Source organism: Salvelinus fontinalis, chromosome 31 (assembly GCF_029448725.1).
Source record: "Salvelinus fontinalis isolate EN_2023a chromosome 31, ASM2944872v1, whole genome shotgun sequence".
In the NCBI taxonomy this organism is placed as follows: Eukaryota; Metazoa; Chordata; class Actinopteri; order Salmoniformes; family Salmonidae; genus Salvelinus; species Salvelinus fontinalis.
Genome location: NC_074695.1, coordinates 3,121,852 through 3,140,381, shown reverse-complemented (window position 1 = coordinate 3,140,381; position 18,530 = coordinate 3,121,852). Strand labels below are relative to the sequence as shown.

General features: G+C 48.7%; 1 protein-coding gene across 1 annotated transcript in view; it reads left to right on the top strand.

Annotated features, from left to right (window-relative positions):
• The window catches only part of LOC129829423 (filamin-A-like), a 313,184-nt gene that overhangs the window by 28,197 nt on the left and 266,457 nt on the right, over positions 1-18,530 (top strand). The window contains exon 3 of the mRNA XM_055891112.1: positions 6,361-6,458. Within this exon, the coding sequence (XP_055747087.1) occupies positions 6,361-6,458 (98 nt within the window). The remainder of the gene's footprint in view (positions 1-6,360; positions 6,459-18,530) is intronic.

Sequence of the window (18,530 nt, the reverse complement as noted above, 5' to 3'; positions counted from 1 at the left end):
GTGGTGGTTGGGTAGGTGATTTCAGGGTTTGTGTGGTGGTGGTGGTTGGGTAGGTGATTTCCGGGTTTGTGTGTGGTGGTGGTTGGGTAGGTGATTTCAGGGTTTGTGTGGTGGTTGGGTAGGTGATTTCAGGGTTTGTGTGGTGGTGGTGGTTGGGTAGGTGATTTCAGGGTTTGTGTGTGGTGGTGGTTGGGTAGGTGATTTCAGGGTTTGTGTGGTGGTTGGGTAGGTGATTTCAGGGTTTGTGTGGTGGTGGTTGGGTAGGTGATTTCAGGGTTTGTGTGGTGGTGGTGGTTGGGTAGGTGATTTCCGGGTTTGTGTGGTGATGGTGAGGTAGGTGATTTCAGGGTTTGTGTGGTGGTGGTTGGGTAGGTGATTTCAGGGTTTGTGTGGTGGTGGTGAGGTAGGTGATTTCAGGGTTTGTGTGGTGGTGGTGGTTGGGTAGGTGATTTCAGGGTTTGTGTGGTGGTTGGGTAGGTGATTTCAGGGTTTGTGTGGTGGTGGTGAGGTGATTTCAGGGTTTGTGTGGTGGTTGGGTAGGTGATTTCAGGGTTTGTGTGGTGGTGGTGGTGAGGTGATTTCAGGGTTTGTGTGGTGGTTGGGTAGGTGATTTCAGGGTTTGTGTGGTGGTGGTTGGGTAGGTGATTTCCGGGTTTGTGTGGTGGTGGTTGGGTAGGTGATTTCAGGGTTTGTGTGTGGTGGTGAGGTAGATGATTTCAGGGTTTGTGTGGTGGTGGTTGGGTAGGTGATTTCAGGGTTTGTGTGGTGGTGGTTGGGTAGATGATTTCAGGGTTTGTGTGGTGGTGGTTGGGTAGGTGATTTCAGGGTTTGTGTGGTGGTGGTTGGGTAGGTGATTTCAGGGTTTGTGTGGTGGTGGTTGGGTAGGTGATTTCCAGGTTTGTGTGGTGGTGGTTGGGTAGGTGATTTCAGGGTTTGTGTGTGGTGGTGAGGTAGATGATTTCAGAGTTTGTGTGGTGGTGGTGAGGTAGGTGATTTCAGGGTTTGTGTGGTGGTGGTTGGGTAGGTGATTTCAGGGTTTGTGTGGTGGTGGTTGGGTAGGTGATTTCAGGGTTTGTGTGGTGGTGGTTGGGTAGGTGATTTCAGGGTTTGTGTGGTGGTGGTTGGGTAGGTGATTTCCAGGTTTGTGTGGTGGTGGTTGGGTAGGTGATTTCAGGGTTTGTGTGTGGTGGTGAGGTAGATGATTTCAGAGTTTGTGTGGTGGTGGTGAGGTAGGTGATTTCAGGGTTTGTGTGGTGGTGGTTGGGTAGATGATTTGAGGGTTTGTGTGGTGGTGGTGAGGTGATTTCAGGGTTTGTGTGGTGGTGGTTGGGTAGGTGATTTCAGGGTTTGTGGGGTGGTGGTTGGGTAGGTGATTTCCAGGTTTGTGTGGTGGTGGTTGGGTAGGTGATTTCAGGGTTTGTGTGTGGTGGTGAGGTAGATGATTTCAGAGTTTGTGTGGTGGTGGTGAGGTAGGTGATTTCAGGGTTTGTGTGGTGGTGGTTGGGTAGATGATTTGAGGGTTTGTGTGGTGGTGGTGAGGTGATTTCAGGGTTTGTGTGGTGGTGGTTGGGTAGGTGATTTCAGGGTTTGTGGGGTGGTGGTTGGGTAGGTGATTTCAGGGTTTGTGTGGTGGTGGTTGGGTAGGTGATTTCAGGGTTTGTGTGGTGGTTGTTGGGTAGGTGATTTCAGGTTTGTGTGGTGGTGAGGTAGGTGATTTCAGGGTTTGTGTGGTGGTTGGGTAGGTGATTTCAGGGTTTGTGTGGTGGTGGTGGTTGGGTAGGTGATTTCAGGGTTTGTGTGGTGGTTGGGTAGGTGATTTCAGGGTTTGTGTGGTGGTGGTGGTTGGGTAGGTGATTTCAGGGTTTGTGTGTGGTGGTTGGGTAGGTGATTTCAGGGTTTGTGTGGTGGTGGTGAGGTAGATGATTTCAGGGTTTGTGTGGTGGTGGTGAGGTAGGTGATTTCAGGGTTTGTGTGGTGGTGGTTGGGTAGGTGATTTCAGGGTTTGTGTGGTGGTGGTGGTTGGGTAGGTGATTTCAGGGTTTGTGTGGTGGTGGTTGGGTAGGTGATTTCAGGGTTTGTGTGGTGGTGGTGAGGTAGATGATTTCAGGGTTTGTGTGTTGGTGGTGAGGTGATTTCAGGGTTTGTGTGGTGGTGGTGAGGTAGGTGATTTCAAGGTTTGTGTGGTGGTGGTGAGGTAGATGATTTCAGGGTTTGTGTGGTGGTGGTGAGGTGATTTCAGGGTTTGTGTGGTGGTGGTGGTTGGATAGGTGATTTCAGGGTTTGTGTGGTGGTTGGGTAGGTGATTTCAGGGTTTGTGTGGTGGTGGTGAGGTAGGTGATTTCAGGGTTTGTGTGGTGGTGGTGAGGTAGGTGATTTCAGGGTTTGTGTGGGGTGGGGGGGTGATTTCAGGGTTTGTGTGGTGGTGGTGAGGTAGGTGATTTCAGGGTTTGTGTGGTGGTGATTGGGTAGGTGATTTCAGGGTTTGTGTGGTGGTGGTTGGGTAGGTGATTTCAGGGTTTGTGTGGTGGTGGTTGGGTAGGTGATTTCAGGGTTTGTGTGGTGGTGGTGAGGTAGGCGATTTCAGGGTTTGTGTGGTGGTGGGGGGGGGATGATTTCAGGGTTTGTGTGGTGGTGGTTGGGTAGGTGATTTCAGGGTTGTGTGGTGGTGGTTGGGTAGGTGATTTCAGGGTTTGTGTGGTGGTGGTGGTTGGGTAGGTGATTTCAGGGTTTGTGTGGTGGTGGTGGTGAGGTGATTTCAGGGTTTGTGTGGTGGTGGTTGGGTAGGTGATTTCAGGGTTTGTGTGGTGGTGGTGAGGTGATTTCAGGGTTTGTGTGGTGGTGGTTGGGTAGGTGATTTCAGGGTTTGTGTGGTGGTGGTGGTTGGGTAGGTGATTTCAGGGTTTGTGTGGTGGTGGTTGGGTAGGTGATTTCAGGGTTTGTGTGGTGGTGGTGGTTGGGTAGGTGATTTCAGGGTTTGTGTGGTGGTGGTGGTGAGGTGATTTCAGGGTTTGTGTGGTGGTGGTTGGGTAGGTGATTTCAGGGTTTGTGTGGTGGTTGGGTAGGTGATTTCAGGGTTTGTGTGGTGGTTGGGTAGGTGATTTCAGGGTTTGTGTGGTGGTTGGGTAGGTGATTTCCGGGTTTGTGTGGTGGTGGTTGGGTAGGTGATTTCAGGGTTTGTGTGTGGTGGTGAGGTAGATGATTTCAGGGTTTGTGTGGTGGTGGTTGGGTAGGTGATTTCAGGGTTTGTGTGGTGGTGAGGTAGGTGATTTCAGGGTTTGTGTGGTGGTTGGGTAGGTGATTTCAGGGTTTGTGTGTGGTGGTTGGGTAGGTGATTTCAGGGTTTGTGTGGTGATGGTGAGGTAAGTGATTTCAGGGTTTGTGTGTGGTGGTGAGGTAGATGATTTCAGGGTTTGTGTGGTGGTGGTGAGGTAGGTGATTTCAGGGTTTGTGTGGTGGTGGTTGGGTAGGTGATTTCAGGGTTTGTGTGGTGGTGGTGGTTGGGTAGGTGATTTCAGGGTTTGTGTGGTGGTGGTTGGGTAGGTGATTTCCAGGTTTGTGTGGTGGTGGTTGGGTAGGTGATTTCAGGGTTTGTGTGTGGTGGTGAGGTAGATGATTTCAGAGTTTGTGTGGTGGTGGTTGGGTAGGTGATTTCAGGGTTTGTGTGGTGGTGGGGGGGTGATTTCAGGGTTTGTGTGTGGTGGTGAGGTAGGTGATTTCAGGGTTTGTGTGGTGGTGAGGTAGATGATTTCAGAGTTTGTGTGTGGTGGTGAGGTAGATGATTTCAGAGTTTGTGTGGTGGTGGTTGGGTAGGTGATGTCAGGGTTTGTGTGGGGTGGGGGGGTGATTTCAGGGTTTGTGTGGTGGTGGTTGGGTAGGTGATTTCAGGGTTTGTGTGGTGGTGAGGTAGGTGATTTCAGGGTTTGTGTGGTGGTGGTTGGGTAGGTGATTTCAGGGTTTGTGGGGTGGTGGTTGGGTAGGTGATTTCAGGGTTTGTGTGGTGGTTGGGTAGGTGATTTCAGGGTTTGTGTGGTGGTTGGGTAGGTGATTTCAGGGTTTGTGTGGTGGTGGTGGTTGGGTAGGTGATTTCAGGGTTTGTGTGGTGGTGGTGAGGTGATTTCAGGGTTTGTGTGGTGGTGGTTGGGTAGGTGATTTCAGGGTTTGTGTGGTGGTGGGGGGGTGATTTCAGGGTTTGTGTGTGGTGGTGAGGTAGGTGATTTCAGGGTTTGTGTGGTGGTGAGGTAGATGATTTCAGAGTTTGTGTGTGGTGGTGAGGTAGATGATTTCAGAGTTTGTGTGGTGGTGGTTGGGTAGGTGATGTCAGGGTTTGTGTGGGGTGGGGGGGTGATTTCAGGGTTTGTGTGGTGGTGGTGAGGTAGGTGATTTCAGGGTTTGTGTGGTGGTGAGGTAGGTGATTTCAGGGTTTGTGTGGTGGTGGTTGGGTAGGTGATTTCAGGGTTTGTGTGGTGGTGGTTGGGTAGGTGATTTCAGGGTTTGTGTGGTGGTGGTTGGGTAGGTGATTTCAGGGTTTGTGTGGTGGTGGTGGTTGGGTAGGTGATTTCAGGGTTTGTGTGGTGGTGGTGAGGTGATTTCAGGGTTTGTGTGGTGGTGGTTGGGTAGGTGATTTCAGGGTTTGTGTGGTGGTGAGGTAGGTGATTTCAGGGTTTGTGTGGTGGTGGTTGGGTAGGTGATTTCAGGGTTTGTGTGGTGGTGGTGAGGTAGGTGATTTCAGGGTTTGTGTGTGGTGGTTGGGTAGGTGATTTCAGGGTTTGTGTGGTGATGTTGAGGTAGGTGATTTCAGGGTTTGTGTGTGGTGGTGAGGTAGATGATTTCAGGGTTTGTGTGGTGGTGGTGAGGTAGATGATTTCAGGGTTTGTGTGTTGGTGGTGAGGTGATTTCAGGGTTTGTGTGGTGGTGGTTGGGTAGGTGATTTCAGGGTTTGTGTGGTGGTGGTGAGGTAGGTGATTTCAGGGTTTGTGTGGTGGTGGTGAGGTGATTTCAGGGTTTGTGTGGTGGTGGTTGGGTAGGTGATTTCAGGGTTTGTGTGTTGGTGGTGAGGTGATTTCAGGGTTTGTGTGGTGGTGGTTGGGTAGGTGATTTCAGGGTTTGTGTGGTGGTGGTGAGGTAGGTGATTTCAGGGTTTGTGTGGTGGTGGTGAGGTGATTTCAGGGTTTGTGTGGTGGTTGGGTAGGTGATTTCAGGGTTTGTGTGGTGGTGGTGAGGTAGGTGATTTCAGGGTTTGTGTGGTGGTGGTTGGGTAGGTGATTTCAGGGTTTGTGTGGTGGTGGTGAGGTAGGTGATTTCAGGGTTTGTGTGGTGGTGGTGAGGTGATTTCAGGGTTTGTGTGGTGGTGGTTGGGTAGGTGATTTCAGGGTTTGTGTGGTGGTGGTTGGGTAGGTGATTTCAGGGTTTGTGTGGTGGTGGTGAGGTGATTTCAGGGTTTGTGTGGTGGTGGTGAGGTAGGTGATTTCAGGGTTTGTGTGGTGGTGGTTGGGTAGGTGATTTCAGGGTTTGTGTGTTGGTGGTTGGGTAGGTGATTTCAGGGTTTGTGTGGTGGTGGTTGGGTAGGTGATTTCAGGGTTTGTGTGGTGGTGGGGTGGGGGGGTGATTTCAGGGTTTGTGTGGTGGTGGTTGGGTAGGTGATTTCAGGGTTCGTGTGGTGGTGGTTGGGTAGGCGATTTCAGGGTTTGTGTGGTGGTGGTGAAGTAGGTGATTTCAGGGTTTGTGTGGGGTGGGGTGGGGGGGTGATTTCAGGGTTTGTGTGGGGTGGGGGGGGGGATGATTTCAGGGTTTGTGTGGTGGTGGTGAGGTAGGTGATTTCAGGGTTTGTGTGGTGGTGGTGAGGTAGGTGATTTCAGGGTTTGTGTGGTGGTGGTGAGGTAGGTGATTTCAGGGTTTGTGTGGTGGTGAGGTAGGTGTTTTCAGGGTTTTCAGGGTTGTGTGGCGTGATGGAGTGCTTTATAAGATAACCTGGTCTCCACCTGACATCCACAATCACCTGACCTCAATTAGTCGGACCGCAAAGTGAAGGAAAAGCAGCCATTAAGTTCTCAGCATATGTGGGAACTCCTTCAAGACTGTTGGAAAAGCATTCCAGGTGAAGCTGGTTGAGATAATGCCAAGAGTGTGCAAAGCTGTCATCAAGGCAAAGGGTGGCTACTTTGAAGAATCACAAATATAAAATATATTTAGATTTGTTTAAGATATGTGTTATTTCATAGTTTTGATGTCTTCACTATTATTCTACAATGTAGAAAATAGTAAAACTACAGAAAACTCTGGAATGAGTAGATGTGTCCAAACTTTTGACTGGTACGGTATATTTATATATGTAATGTGTGTGTATATTGTGTTGCGTTGTAGGCCTGTGTGCAGACTGGAACCAGTGGGACCAAACTAAACCAGTGGAGAACGCCCGGGAGGCCATGAAACAGGCTGATAACTGGCTGGGCATCCCTCAGGTACACTAGCCATCAATCTCTTCTCTATGGAGTCAGGCTAACTGGCTAGCGACTAGTTGGGTATCCCTCAGGTACACTAGCCATCAAACTCTTCTCTATGGAGTCAGGCTAACTGGCTAACGACTAGCTGGGTATCCCTCAGGTACACTAGCCATCAAACTATTCTCTATGGAGTCAGGCTAACTGGCTGAACGACTAGCTGGGTATCCCTCAGGTACACTAGCCATCAAACTCTTCTCTATGGAGTCAGGCTAACTGGCTAACGACTAGCTGGGTATCCCTCAGGTACGCTAGCTATGCTGACCATCAAACTCTTCTCTATGGAGTCAGGCTAACTGGCTAACGACTAGTTGGTTATCCCTCAGGTACGCTAGCTATGCTAACCATTAAACTGTTCTCTATATAGTCAGGCTAACTGGCTAACGACTAGTTGGTTATCCCTCAGGTACGCTAGCTATGCTAACCATTAAACTGTTCTCTATATAGTCAGGCTAACTGGCTAACGACTAGTTGGGTATCCCTCAGGTACGCTAGCTATGCTAACCATTAAACTGTTCTCTATATAGTCAGGCTAACTGGCTAACGACTAGTTGGTCATCCCTCAGGTACGCTAGCTATGCTAACCATTAAACTGTTCTCTATATAGTCAGGCTAACTGGCTAACGACTAGTTGGTTATCCCTCAGGTACGCTAGCTATGCTAACCATTAAACTGTTCTCTATATAGTCAGGCTGACGACCCCCTCAGGTACCCTATTACAGACATGTGATGTAATAGGTACGAGATGAGTGGCATTACTGTAATCACTGTCTTCTGTGGCGTTAGGCTAATGATGTGTACAGCGTGTCTGTGTGTAAAGTTGGCATCTTGGCAGGGTTGGTAGAATGTGTGTGTGTGTGTGTGTGTGTGTGTGTGTGTGTGTGTGTGTGTGTGTGTGTAAAGTTGGCATCTTGGCAGAGTTGGTAGAATGTGTGTGTGTGTGTGTGTGTCTGTAAAGTTGGCCTCTTGGCAGAGTTGGTAGAATGTGTGTGTGTGTGTGTGTGTGTGTGTGTGTAAAGTTGGCATGGTTGGTATACTGTAGTTGATTAAAACACATACGATGTGTCTATAGTGTATATGAAAAAAATACGTTTTAACATGTCTACCAATCAATTGGTCGAAAGAACAGATGACTCTCGGTCGATAAATATATATTTTTTGTAGAGGATACCCTGGACCCACTCCAATTCACACAGACCAACAGATGATGCAATCTCTATTGCACTCCACACTGCCCTTTCCCACCTGGACAAAAGGAACACCTGAGAATGCTGTTCATTGACTACAGCTCAGCGTTCAACACCATAGTGCCCTCAAAGCTCATCAATAAGCTAAGGATTCTGGGACTAAACACCTAACTCTGCAACTGGATCCTGGACTTCCTGATGGGACGCCCCCAGTCAGTGAGGGTAGGCAACAACACCTCCGCAACGCAACGTTTGTGCTTAGTCCCCTCCTGTACTCCCTGTTCACCCACGACTGTGTGACACCCCAGCCAACATCTCCCCAGCCAACATCTCCCCCAGCCAACATCTCCCCCAGCCAACATCTCCCCCAGGCAACATCTCCCCCAGCCAACATCTCCCCCAGCCAACATCTCCCCCAGCGAACATCTCCCCTAGCCAACATCTCCCCCAGCACAATATCTCCCCCAGCCAACATCTCCCCCAGCCAACATCTCCCCCAGCCAACATCTCCCCTAGCCAACATCTCCCCCAGCCAACATCTCCCCCAGCTAACATCTCCCCCAGCCAACATCTCCCCCAGACAACATCTCCCCTAGCCAACATCTCCCCTAGCCAACATCTCCCCCAACCAACATCTCCCCCAGCCAACATCTCCCCTAGCCAACATCTCCCCTAGCCAACATCTCCCCCAGCCAACATCTCCCCCAGCCAACATCTCCCCCAGCCAACATCTCCCCCAGCCAACATCTCCCCCAGCCAAAATCTCCCCCAGCCAACATCTCCCCTAGCCAACATCTCCCCTAGCCAACATCTCCCCTAGCCAACATCTCCCCCAACCAACATCTCCCCCAGCCAACATCTCCCCCAGCCAACATCTCCCCTAGCCAACATCTCCCCCAGCCAACATCTCCCCCAGCCAACATCTCCCCCAGCCAACATCTCCCCCAGCCAACATCTCCCCCAGCCAACATCTCCCCCAGCCAACATCTCCCCCAGCCAACATCTCCCCCAGCCAACATCTCCCCTAGCCAACATCTCCCCTAGCCAACATCTCCCCTAGCCAACATCTCCTCTAGCCAACATCTCCCCCAGCCAACATCTCCCCTAGCCAACATCTCCCCCAGCCAACATCTCCCCTAGCCAACATCTCCCCCAGCCAACATCTCCCCCAGCCAACATCTCCCCCAGCCAACATCTCCCCCAGCCAACATCTCCCCCAGCCAACATCTCCCCCAGCCAACATCTCCCCCAGCCAACATCTCCCCCAGCCAACATCTCCCCCAGCCAACATCTCCCCTAGCCAACATCTCCCCTAGCCAACATCTCCCCTAGCCAACATCTCCCCCAGCCAACATCTCCCCCAGCCAACATCTCCCCTAGCCAACATCTCCCCTAGCCAACATCTCCCCCAGCCAACATCTCCCCCAGCCAACATCTCCCCCAGCCAACATCTCCCCCAGCCAACATCTCCCCCAGCCAACATCTCCCCTAGCCAACATCTCCCCTAGCCAACATCTCCCCTAGCCAACATCTCCCCTAGCCAACATCTCCCCCAGCCAACATCTCCCCCAGCCAACATCTCCCCTAGCCAACATCTCCCCTAGCCAACATCTCCCCCAGCCAACATCTCCCCTAGCCAACATCTCCCCCAGCCAACATCTCCCCCAGCCAACATCTCCCCCAGCCAACATCTCCCCCAGCCAACATCTCCCCTAGCCAACATCTCCCCTAGCCAACATCTCCCCTAGCCAACATCTCCCCCAGCCAACATCACTTAACCCTAATTGCTTCTGTAAGTCGCTCTGGATAACAGCCTCTGTACTGAAAGTGCTCTATCTTGGAAACTAATGAATAAAATACTACAATATATGTTTTTGTTTGTAAAACATCCCTTTCATAGCACCTACCGCTCCATGGCCTCCACATCCTTATTATAATTGTATATAGACTTATTTTTCACTGTATTATTGACTGTATGTTTGTTTTACTCCATGTGTAACTATGTGTTGTTGTATGTGTCGAACTGCTTTGCTTTATCTTGGCCAGGTCGCAATTGTAAATGAGAACGTGTTCTCAATTTGCCTACCTGGTTAAATAAAGGTGAAATAAAATAAATAAAAATCCTGGACAGTATTCAATAGGGAAATCAGTCCCCTAGTGCTGTGTTGCCCCTGTCACGTCCTAACGCTTCTTCATCCATGTCGGAGTCCGTCTGCAGATCAGAAGTCTCCTCTGCCTGTCTACGTTTGATCCGGGCCTGTTCATAGGTAGCTGTGAAAAGAAAACATCATTCAGTTTTTGTGGAATAGAGTTCCATGTAGTCATGGCTCTATGTAGTACTGTGGAATAGAGTTCCATGTAGTCATGGCTCTATGTAGTACTGTGGAATAGAGTTCCATGTAGTCATGGCTCTATGTAGTACTGTGGAATAGAGTTCCATGTAGTCATGGCTCTATGTAGTACTGTGGAATAGAGTTCCATGTAGTCATGGCTCTGTGTAGTACTGTGGAATAGAGTTCCATGTAGTCATGGCTCTATGTAGTACTGTGGAATAGAGTTCCATGTAGTCATGGCTCTATGTAGTACTGTGGAATAGAGTTCCATGTAGTCATGGCTCTATGTAGTACTGTGGAATAGAGTTCCATGTAGTCATGGCTCTATGTAGTACTGTGGAATAGAGTTCCATGTAGTCATGGCTCTATGTAGTACTGTGGAATAGAGTTCCATGTAGTCATGGCTCTATGTAGTACTGTGGAATAGAGTTCCATGTAGTCATGGCTCTATGTAGTACTGTGGAATAGAGTTCCATGTAGTCATGGCTCTATGTAGTACTGTGAAATAGAGTTCCATGTAGTCATGGCTCTATGTAGTACTGTGGAATAGAGTTCCATGTAGTCATGGCTCTATGTAGTACTGTGGAATAGAGTTCCATGTAGTCATGGATCTATGTAGTACTGTGTGCTTCCCATAGTCTGTTCTGGACTTGGGGACTGTGAAGAGACCTCTGGTGGCATGTCTTGTGGGGTTTGCATGGGTATCCGAGCTGTGTGCCAGTAGTTTAACAGACAGCTCGGTGCATTCAACATGTCAATACCTCTCATAAATACAAGTAGTGATGAAGTCAATCCACTTTGAGCCAGGATAGATTTACATGTGTAACAGTATAACTTTAGTACCGTCCCCTCGCCCCGACACGGGCGCGAACCAGGGACCCTCTGCACACATCGACAACAGTCACCCACGAAGCGTCGTTACCCATCGCTCCACAAAAGCCGCGGCCCTTGCAGAGCAAGGGGCAACCCTACTTAAAGTCTCAGAGCAAGTGACGTAACTGATTGAAATGCTACTAGCGCGTACCCGCTAACTAGCTAGCCATTTCACATCCGTTACACATGCATATTACTAATGTTAGCTCTCTGTGTACATCCAAGGGCCAGCCGTGCTGCCCTGTTCAGAGCCAATTGCAATTTTCCTAAGTCCCTCTTTGTGGCACCTGACCCCACGACTGAACAGTAGTCCAGGTGAGACAAAACTAGGGCCTGTAGGACCTGCCTTGTTTATAGTGTTGTTAAGAAGGTAGAAACTAGGGCCTGTAGGACCTGCCTTGTTGATAGTGTTGTTAAGAAGGTAGAAACTAGGGCCTGTAGGACCTGCCTTGTTTATAGTGTTGTTAAGAAGGTAGAAACTAGGGCCTGTAGGACATGCCTTGTTGATAGTGCTGTTAAGAAGGTAGAAACTAGGGCCTGTAGGACCTGCCTTGTTGATAGTGTTGTTAAGAAGGTAGAAACTAGGGCCTGTAGGACCTGCCTTGTTGATAGTGTTGTTAAGAAGGTAGAGACTAGGGCCTGTAGGACCTGCCTTGTTGAGTGTTGTTAAGAAGGTAGAGACTAGGGCCTGTAGGACCTGCCTTGTTGAGTGTTGTTAAGAAGGTAGAAACTAGGGCCTGTAGGACCTGCCTTGTTGATAGTGTTGTTAAGAAGGTAGAAACTAGGGCCTGTAGGACCTGCCTTGTTGATAGTGTTGTTAACTTCCTGACTGATGTCTTGAGATGTTGCTTCAATATATCCACATCATTTTCCTGCCTCATGATGCCATCTATTTTGTGAAGTGCACCAGTCCCTCCTGCAGCAAAGCAACCCCACAACATGATGCTGCCACCCCCGTGCTTCACGGTTGGGATGGTGTTCTTCGGCTTGCAAGCCACCCCCTTTTCCCTCCAAACATAACGATTGTCATTATGGTCAAACAGTTCTATTTTTGTTTCATCAGACCAGAGGACATTTCTCCAAGAAGTATGATCTTTGCCCCCATGTGCGGTTGCAAACCGTAGGCTTTTTTATGTTGGTTTTGGAGCAGTGGCTTCTTCCTTGCTGAGTGGATTTTTAGGTTATGTCGATATATGACTTGTTTTCCTGTGGATATAGATACTCCAGCATCTGCACAAGGTCCTTTGTTGTTGTTCTGGGATTGATTTGCACTTCTCACCAAAGTACGTTAATCTCTAGGAGACGGAACGCGTCTCCTTCCTGAGTGGTATGACGGCTGCGTGGTCCCCTGGTGTTTATACTTGCGTACTAGTGTTTGTACAGATGAACGTGGTACCTTCAGGCGTTAGGAAATTGCTCCCAAGGATGAACCAGACTTGTGGAGGTCTATAATTGTTTTTCTGGGGTCTTGGTTGATTTCTTTAGATTTTCCCATGATGTCAAGCAAAGAGGCACTGAGTTTAAAGGTAGGGCTTGAGATACATCCACAGGTACACCTACAATTGACTCAAATTATGTCAATTAGCCTATCAGAAGCTTCTAAAGCCATGACATAATTTTCTGGCATTTTCAAATCAATTCAAGTCAAATCAAATTTTATTTGTCACACACATACTCATTTTCTGGAATTTTCCAAGCTGTTTAAAGGCACAGTCAACTTAGTGTATGTAAACTTCTGACCCACTGGAATTGTGATACAGTGAATTATAATTGAAATAATCTGTCTGTAAACAATTGTTGGATAAATTACCTGTGTTATGCATAAAGTAGATGTCCTAACAGACTTGCCAAAACTATAGTTTGTTAAGAAGAAATTGGTGGAGTGGTTGAAAGATGAGTTTTAATGACTACAACTTAAGTGGATGTAAACTTCTGACTTCAACTGTACATAGACACACAGGCTTTACTCAAAGCCAGTGGCATGTCATTAGTAAAGATTGAAAAAGTAAGGGGCCTAGACAGCTGCCCTGGGGAATTCCTGATTCTACCAGTAAGGGGCCTAGACAGCTGCCCTGGGGAATTCCTGATTCTACCTGTAAGGGGCCTAAACAGCTGCCCTGGGGAATTCCTGCTTCTACCTGGATTATGTTGGAGAGGCTTCCATTAAAGAACACCCTCTGAGTTAGACAGGTAAATCTTTATCCACAATATAGCATTGGGTGTAAAGCCATAACACATCCAATTTTCCAGCAGCAGACTATGATCGATAATGTCACAAGCCGCACTGAAGTCTAACAAAACTATTCCCCAACAATCTTTTTATCATCAATTTCTCAGCCAATCATCAGTCATTTGTGTAAGCGCTGTGCTTGTTGAATGTCCTTCCCTATAAGCTGAAAGTCTGTTGACAATTTGTTTACTGTTAAATAGCATTGTATCAGGTCAAACAATTTCTTCAGAAAGTTTACTAAGTTTACATTTAAGTCATTTAGCAGACGCTCTTATTCAGAGCGACTTACAAATTGGTGCATTCACCTTATGACATCCAGTGGAACAGCCACTTTACAATAGTGCATCTAAATCTTTTGGGGGGAGGGGTCAGAAGGATTACTTTATCCTATCCTAGGTATTCCTTAAAGAGGTGGGGTTTCAGGTGTCTCCGGAAGGTGGTGATTGACTCCGCTGTCCTGGCGTCGTGAGGGAGTTTGTTCCACCATTGGGGTGCCAGAGCAGCGAACCGTTTTGACTGGGCTGAGCGGGAACTGTACTTCCTCAGTGGTAGGGAGGCGAGCAGGCCAGAGGTGGATGAACGCAGTGCCCTTGTTTGGGTGTAGGGCCTGATCAGAGCCTGAAGGTACTGAGGTGCCGTTCCCCTCACAGCCCCGTAGGCAAGCACCATGGTCTTGTAGCGGATGCGAGCTTCAACTGGAAGCCAGTGGAGAGAGCGGAGGAGCGGGATGACGTGAGAGAACTTGGGAAGGTTGAACACCAGACGGGCTGCGGCGTTCTGGATGAGTTGTAGGGGTTTAATGGCACAGGCAGGGAGCCCAGCCAACAGCGAGTTGCAGTAATCCAGACGGGAGATGACAAGTGCCTGGATTAGGACCTGCGCCACTTCCTGTGTGAGGCAGGGTCGTACTCTGCGGATGTTGTAGAGCATGAACCTACAGGAACGGGCCACCGCCTTGATGTTAGTTGAGAACGACAGGGTGTTGTCCAGGATCACGCCAAGGTTCTTAGCGCTCTGGGAGGAGGACACAATGGAGTTGTCAACCGTGATGGCGAGATCATGTAATGGGCAGTCCTTCCCCGGGAGGAAGAGCAGCTCCGTCTTGCCGAGGTTCAGCTTGAGGTGGTGATCCGTCATCCACACTGATATGTCTGCCAGACATGCAGAGATGCGATTCGCCACCTGGTTATCAGAAGGGGGAAAGGAGAAGATTAATTGTGTGTCGTCTGCATAGCAATGATAGGAGAGACCATGTGAGGTTATGACAGAGCCAAGTGACTTGGTGTATAGCGAGAATAGGAGAGGGCCTAGAACAGAGCCCTGGGGGACACCAGTGGTGAGAGCACGTGGTGAGGAGACAGATTCTCGCCACGCCACCTGGTAGGAGCGACCTGTCAGGTAGGACGGAATCCAAGCGTGGGCTGCGCCGGAGATGCCCAACTCGGAGAGGGTGGAGAGGAGGATCTGATGGTTCACAGTATCAAAGGCAGCCGATAGGTCTAGAAGGATGAGAGCAGAGGAGAGAGAGTTAGCTTTAGCAGTGCGGAGCGCCTCCGTGACACAGAGAAGAGCAGTCTCAGTTGAATGACTAGTCTTGAAACCTGACTGATTTGGATCAAGAAGGTCATTCTGAGAGAGATAGCAGGAGAGCTGGCCAAGGACGGCACGTTCAAGAGTTTTGGAGAGAAAAGAAAGAAGGGATACTGGTCTGTAGTTGTTGACATCGGAGGGATCGAGTGTAGGTTTTTTCAGAAGGGGTGCAACTCTCGCTCTCTTGAAGACGGAAGGGACGTAGCCAGCGGTCAAGGATGAGTTGATGAGCGAGGTGAGGTAAGGGAGAAGGTCTCCGGAAATGGTCTGGAGAAGAGAGGAGGGGATAGGGTCAAGCGGGCAGGTTGTTGGGCGGCCGGCCGTCACAAGACGCGAGATTTCATCTGGAGAGAGAGGGGAGAAAGAGGTCAGAGCACAGGGTAGGGCAGTGTGAGCAGAACCAGCGGTGTCGTTTGACTTAGCAAACGAGGATCGGATGTCGTCGACCTTCTTTTCAAAATGGTTGACGAAGTCATCTGCAGAGAGGGAGGAGGGGGGGGGGGGGGAGGATTCAGGAGGGAGGAGAAGGTGGCAAAGAGCTTCCTAGGGTTAGAGGCAGGTGCTTGGAATTTAGAGTGGTAGAAAGTGGCTTTAGCAGCAGAGACAGAAGAGGAAAATGTAGAGAGGAGGGAGTGAAAGGATGCCAGGTCCGCAGGGAGGCGAGTTTTCCTTCATTTCCGCTCGGCTTCCCGGAGCCCTGTTCTGTGAGCTCGCAATGAGTCGTCGAGCCACGGAGCGGGAGGGGAGGACCGAGCCGGCCTGGAGGATAGGGGACATAGAGAGTCAAAGGATGCAGAAAGGGAGGAGAGGAGGGTTGAGGAGGCAGAATCAGGAGATAGGTTGGAGAAGGTTTGAGCAGAGGGAAGAGATGATAGGATGGAAGAGGAGAGAGTAGCGGGGGAGAGAGAGCGAAGGTTGGGACGGCGCGATACCATCCGAGTAGGGGCAGTGTGGGAAGTGTTGGATGAGAGCGAGAGGGAAAAGGATACAAGGTAGTGGTCGGAGACTAGGAGGGGAGTTGCAATGAGGTTAGTGGAAGAACAGCATCTAGTAAAGATGAGGTCAAGCATATTGCCGGCCTTGTGAGTAGGGGGGGAAGGTGAGAGGGTGAGGTCAAAAGAGGAGAGGAGTGGAAAGAAGGAGGCAGAGAGGAATGAGTCAAAGGTAGACGTGGGGAGGTTAAAGTCACCCAGAACTGTGAGAGGTGAGCTGTCCCCAGAAAAGGAGCTTATCAAGGCATCAAGCTCATTGATGAACTCTCCAAGGGAACCTGGAGGGCGATAAATGATAAGGATGTTAAGCTTGAAAGGGCTGGTAACTGTGACAGCATGGAATTCAAAGGAGGCGATAGACAGATGGGTAAGGGGAGAAAGAGAGAATGACGACTTGGGAGAGATGAGGATCCCGGTGCCACCACCCCGCTGACCAGAGGCTCTCGGGGTGTGCGAGAACACGTGGGCAGACGAGGAGAGAGCAGTAGGAGTAGCAGTGTTATCTGTGGTGATCCATGTTTCCGTCAGTGCCAAGAAGTCGAGGGACTGGAGGGAAGCATAGGCTGAGATGAACTCTGCCTTGTTGGCCGCAGATCGGCAGTTCCAGAGGCTGCCGGAGACCTGGAACTCCACGTGGGTCGTGCGCGCTGGGACCACCAGGTTAGGGTGGCCGTGGCCACGCGGTGTGAAGCGTTTGTATGGTCTGTGCAGAGAGGAGAGAACAGGGATAGACAGACACATAGTTGACAGGCTACAGAAGAGGCTACGCTAATGCAAAGGAGATTGGAATAACAAGTGGACTACACGTCTCGAATGCTCAGAAAGTTAAGCTTACGTTGCAAAAATCTTATTGACTAAAATGATTAAAATGATGCAGTACTGCTGACTGGTGAAGTAGGCTAGCTAGCAGTGGCTGCGTTGTTGACTTCTTTGAAAGTGTAGCTGGCTAGGTAACCTCGATAGCTGGCTAGGTAACCACGATAACTGGCTAGATAATTACTCTAAACTACACAATAATCTTAGATACAAGGACAGCAAAGACAACTATGTCGCTAGCTAACACTACACTAATCAAATCGTTCTGTTGTAATGTAATAGTTTCTACAGTGCTGCTATTCGATAGAAGTTGGCTAGCTAGCAGTGTTGACTAGGTAGGAGAACGGCAGCGCGGCGGACGAAAATAGCTGGCTAGCTAACCGATAATTACTCTAAACTACACAATTATCTTAGATACAGAGACAGCAAAGACAACTATGTAGCTAGCTAACACTACACTAATCAAGTCGTTCCGTTGTTCCGTTGAATGTAATAGTTTCTACAGTGCTGCTATTCGGTGGCTAGCTGGCTAGCTGGCTAGCTAGCAGTGTTGACTACGTTACGTTAGAAGGACGAAAATAGCTGGCTAGCTAACCTAGATAATTACTCTAAACTACACAATTATCTTTGATACAAAGACGGCTATGTAGCTAGCTAAGATCAAACAAATCAAACCGTTGTACTGTAATGAAATGAAATTAAATGTAATACTACCTGTGGAGCGAAGCCGAATGCGACTACTCGCTCCAACCCGGAAGTTTGAAAGGAAGTGTTGGTAACAGGCTGATTGGTCGGCTATTTGAGCCAATAAAGGGGGCTTTACTGAGATAGCGGAATGACTTTAGCTTCCCTCCAGGCCTGAGGGCACACACTCTCTAGTAGGCTTAAACTGAGAATATGGCAGATAGGAGTGGCAATATTGCCCGCTATAATCCTCAGTAATTTTCCATCCAGATTGTCAGACCCCGGTGGCTTGTCATTGTTGATAGACAACAATAATTTTTTCACCTCTTCCACACTCACTTTACGGAATTCAAAATTACAATTCTTGTCTTTCCTAATTTGTTTAGATATACTTGGATGTGTAGTGTCAGCGTTTGTTGCTGGCATGTTATGCCTAAGTTTGCTGATCATGTCAATGAAAAATGTATTAATTCATAGTGTAGTTTCTTCTTCTTTTTATGCAGTTTAGTCACGATTTCTCAATTTGCAGTACGTTTTCCAATCGATTGTGTAGCCAGACTTATTTGCCATTCCTTTGGCCTCTGTCACGATCGTCGTCCTCCTCATCTGAGGAGGAGTAGTAAGAAGGATCGGAGGACCAATACGCAGCGTGATATGAATACATCGTTACTTTTAATAACGAAATAACACTGAATAAACTTACAAAACAATAAACGGACAAACGATCGAAAACCCAACAGTCCCGTATGGTGACATACACAAAGACACAGAAACAGGAACAATCACCCACAATACAAAACAGGCTACCTAAATATGGTTCCCAATCAGAGACAACGACTAACACCTGCCTCTGATTGAGAACCATATCAGGCCAAACACATAGACATAGACAAACCAGACATACAACATAGAATGCCCACTCAGATCACACCCTGACCAAACAAAACATAGAAACATACAAAGCAAACTATGGTCAGGGCGTGACGGTCGCATCCCCTCTCAACCATACACCTTTTCAATTCCTCATCAATCCACAGGGATTTAACCGTTTTCACAGTCATTTTCTTTATCGGTGCATGCTTATTAGTAACTAGTATAAACAATTTTATAAATGTATCAAGTTCAGGGCCTGGTTGCTCCTCATTACCAACAAATATTTTTTACATCAACAACATAGGAATCACTACAAGACCTCTTATACACTATATTACACCCATCCTTTGGAACTTTGGAACTTTCATAGACATGGCTACTATATGTGACCGACCGGTCAAATGGTGTTTTTAACATTGGATACAAGTAGAGACTCAGAGCTAGAAAATTATATA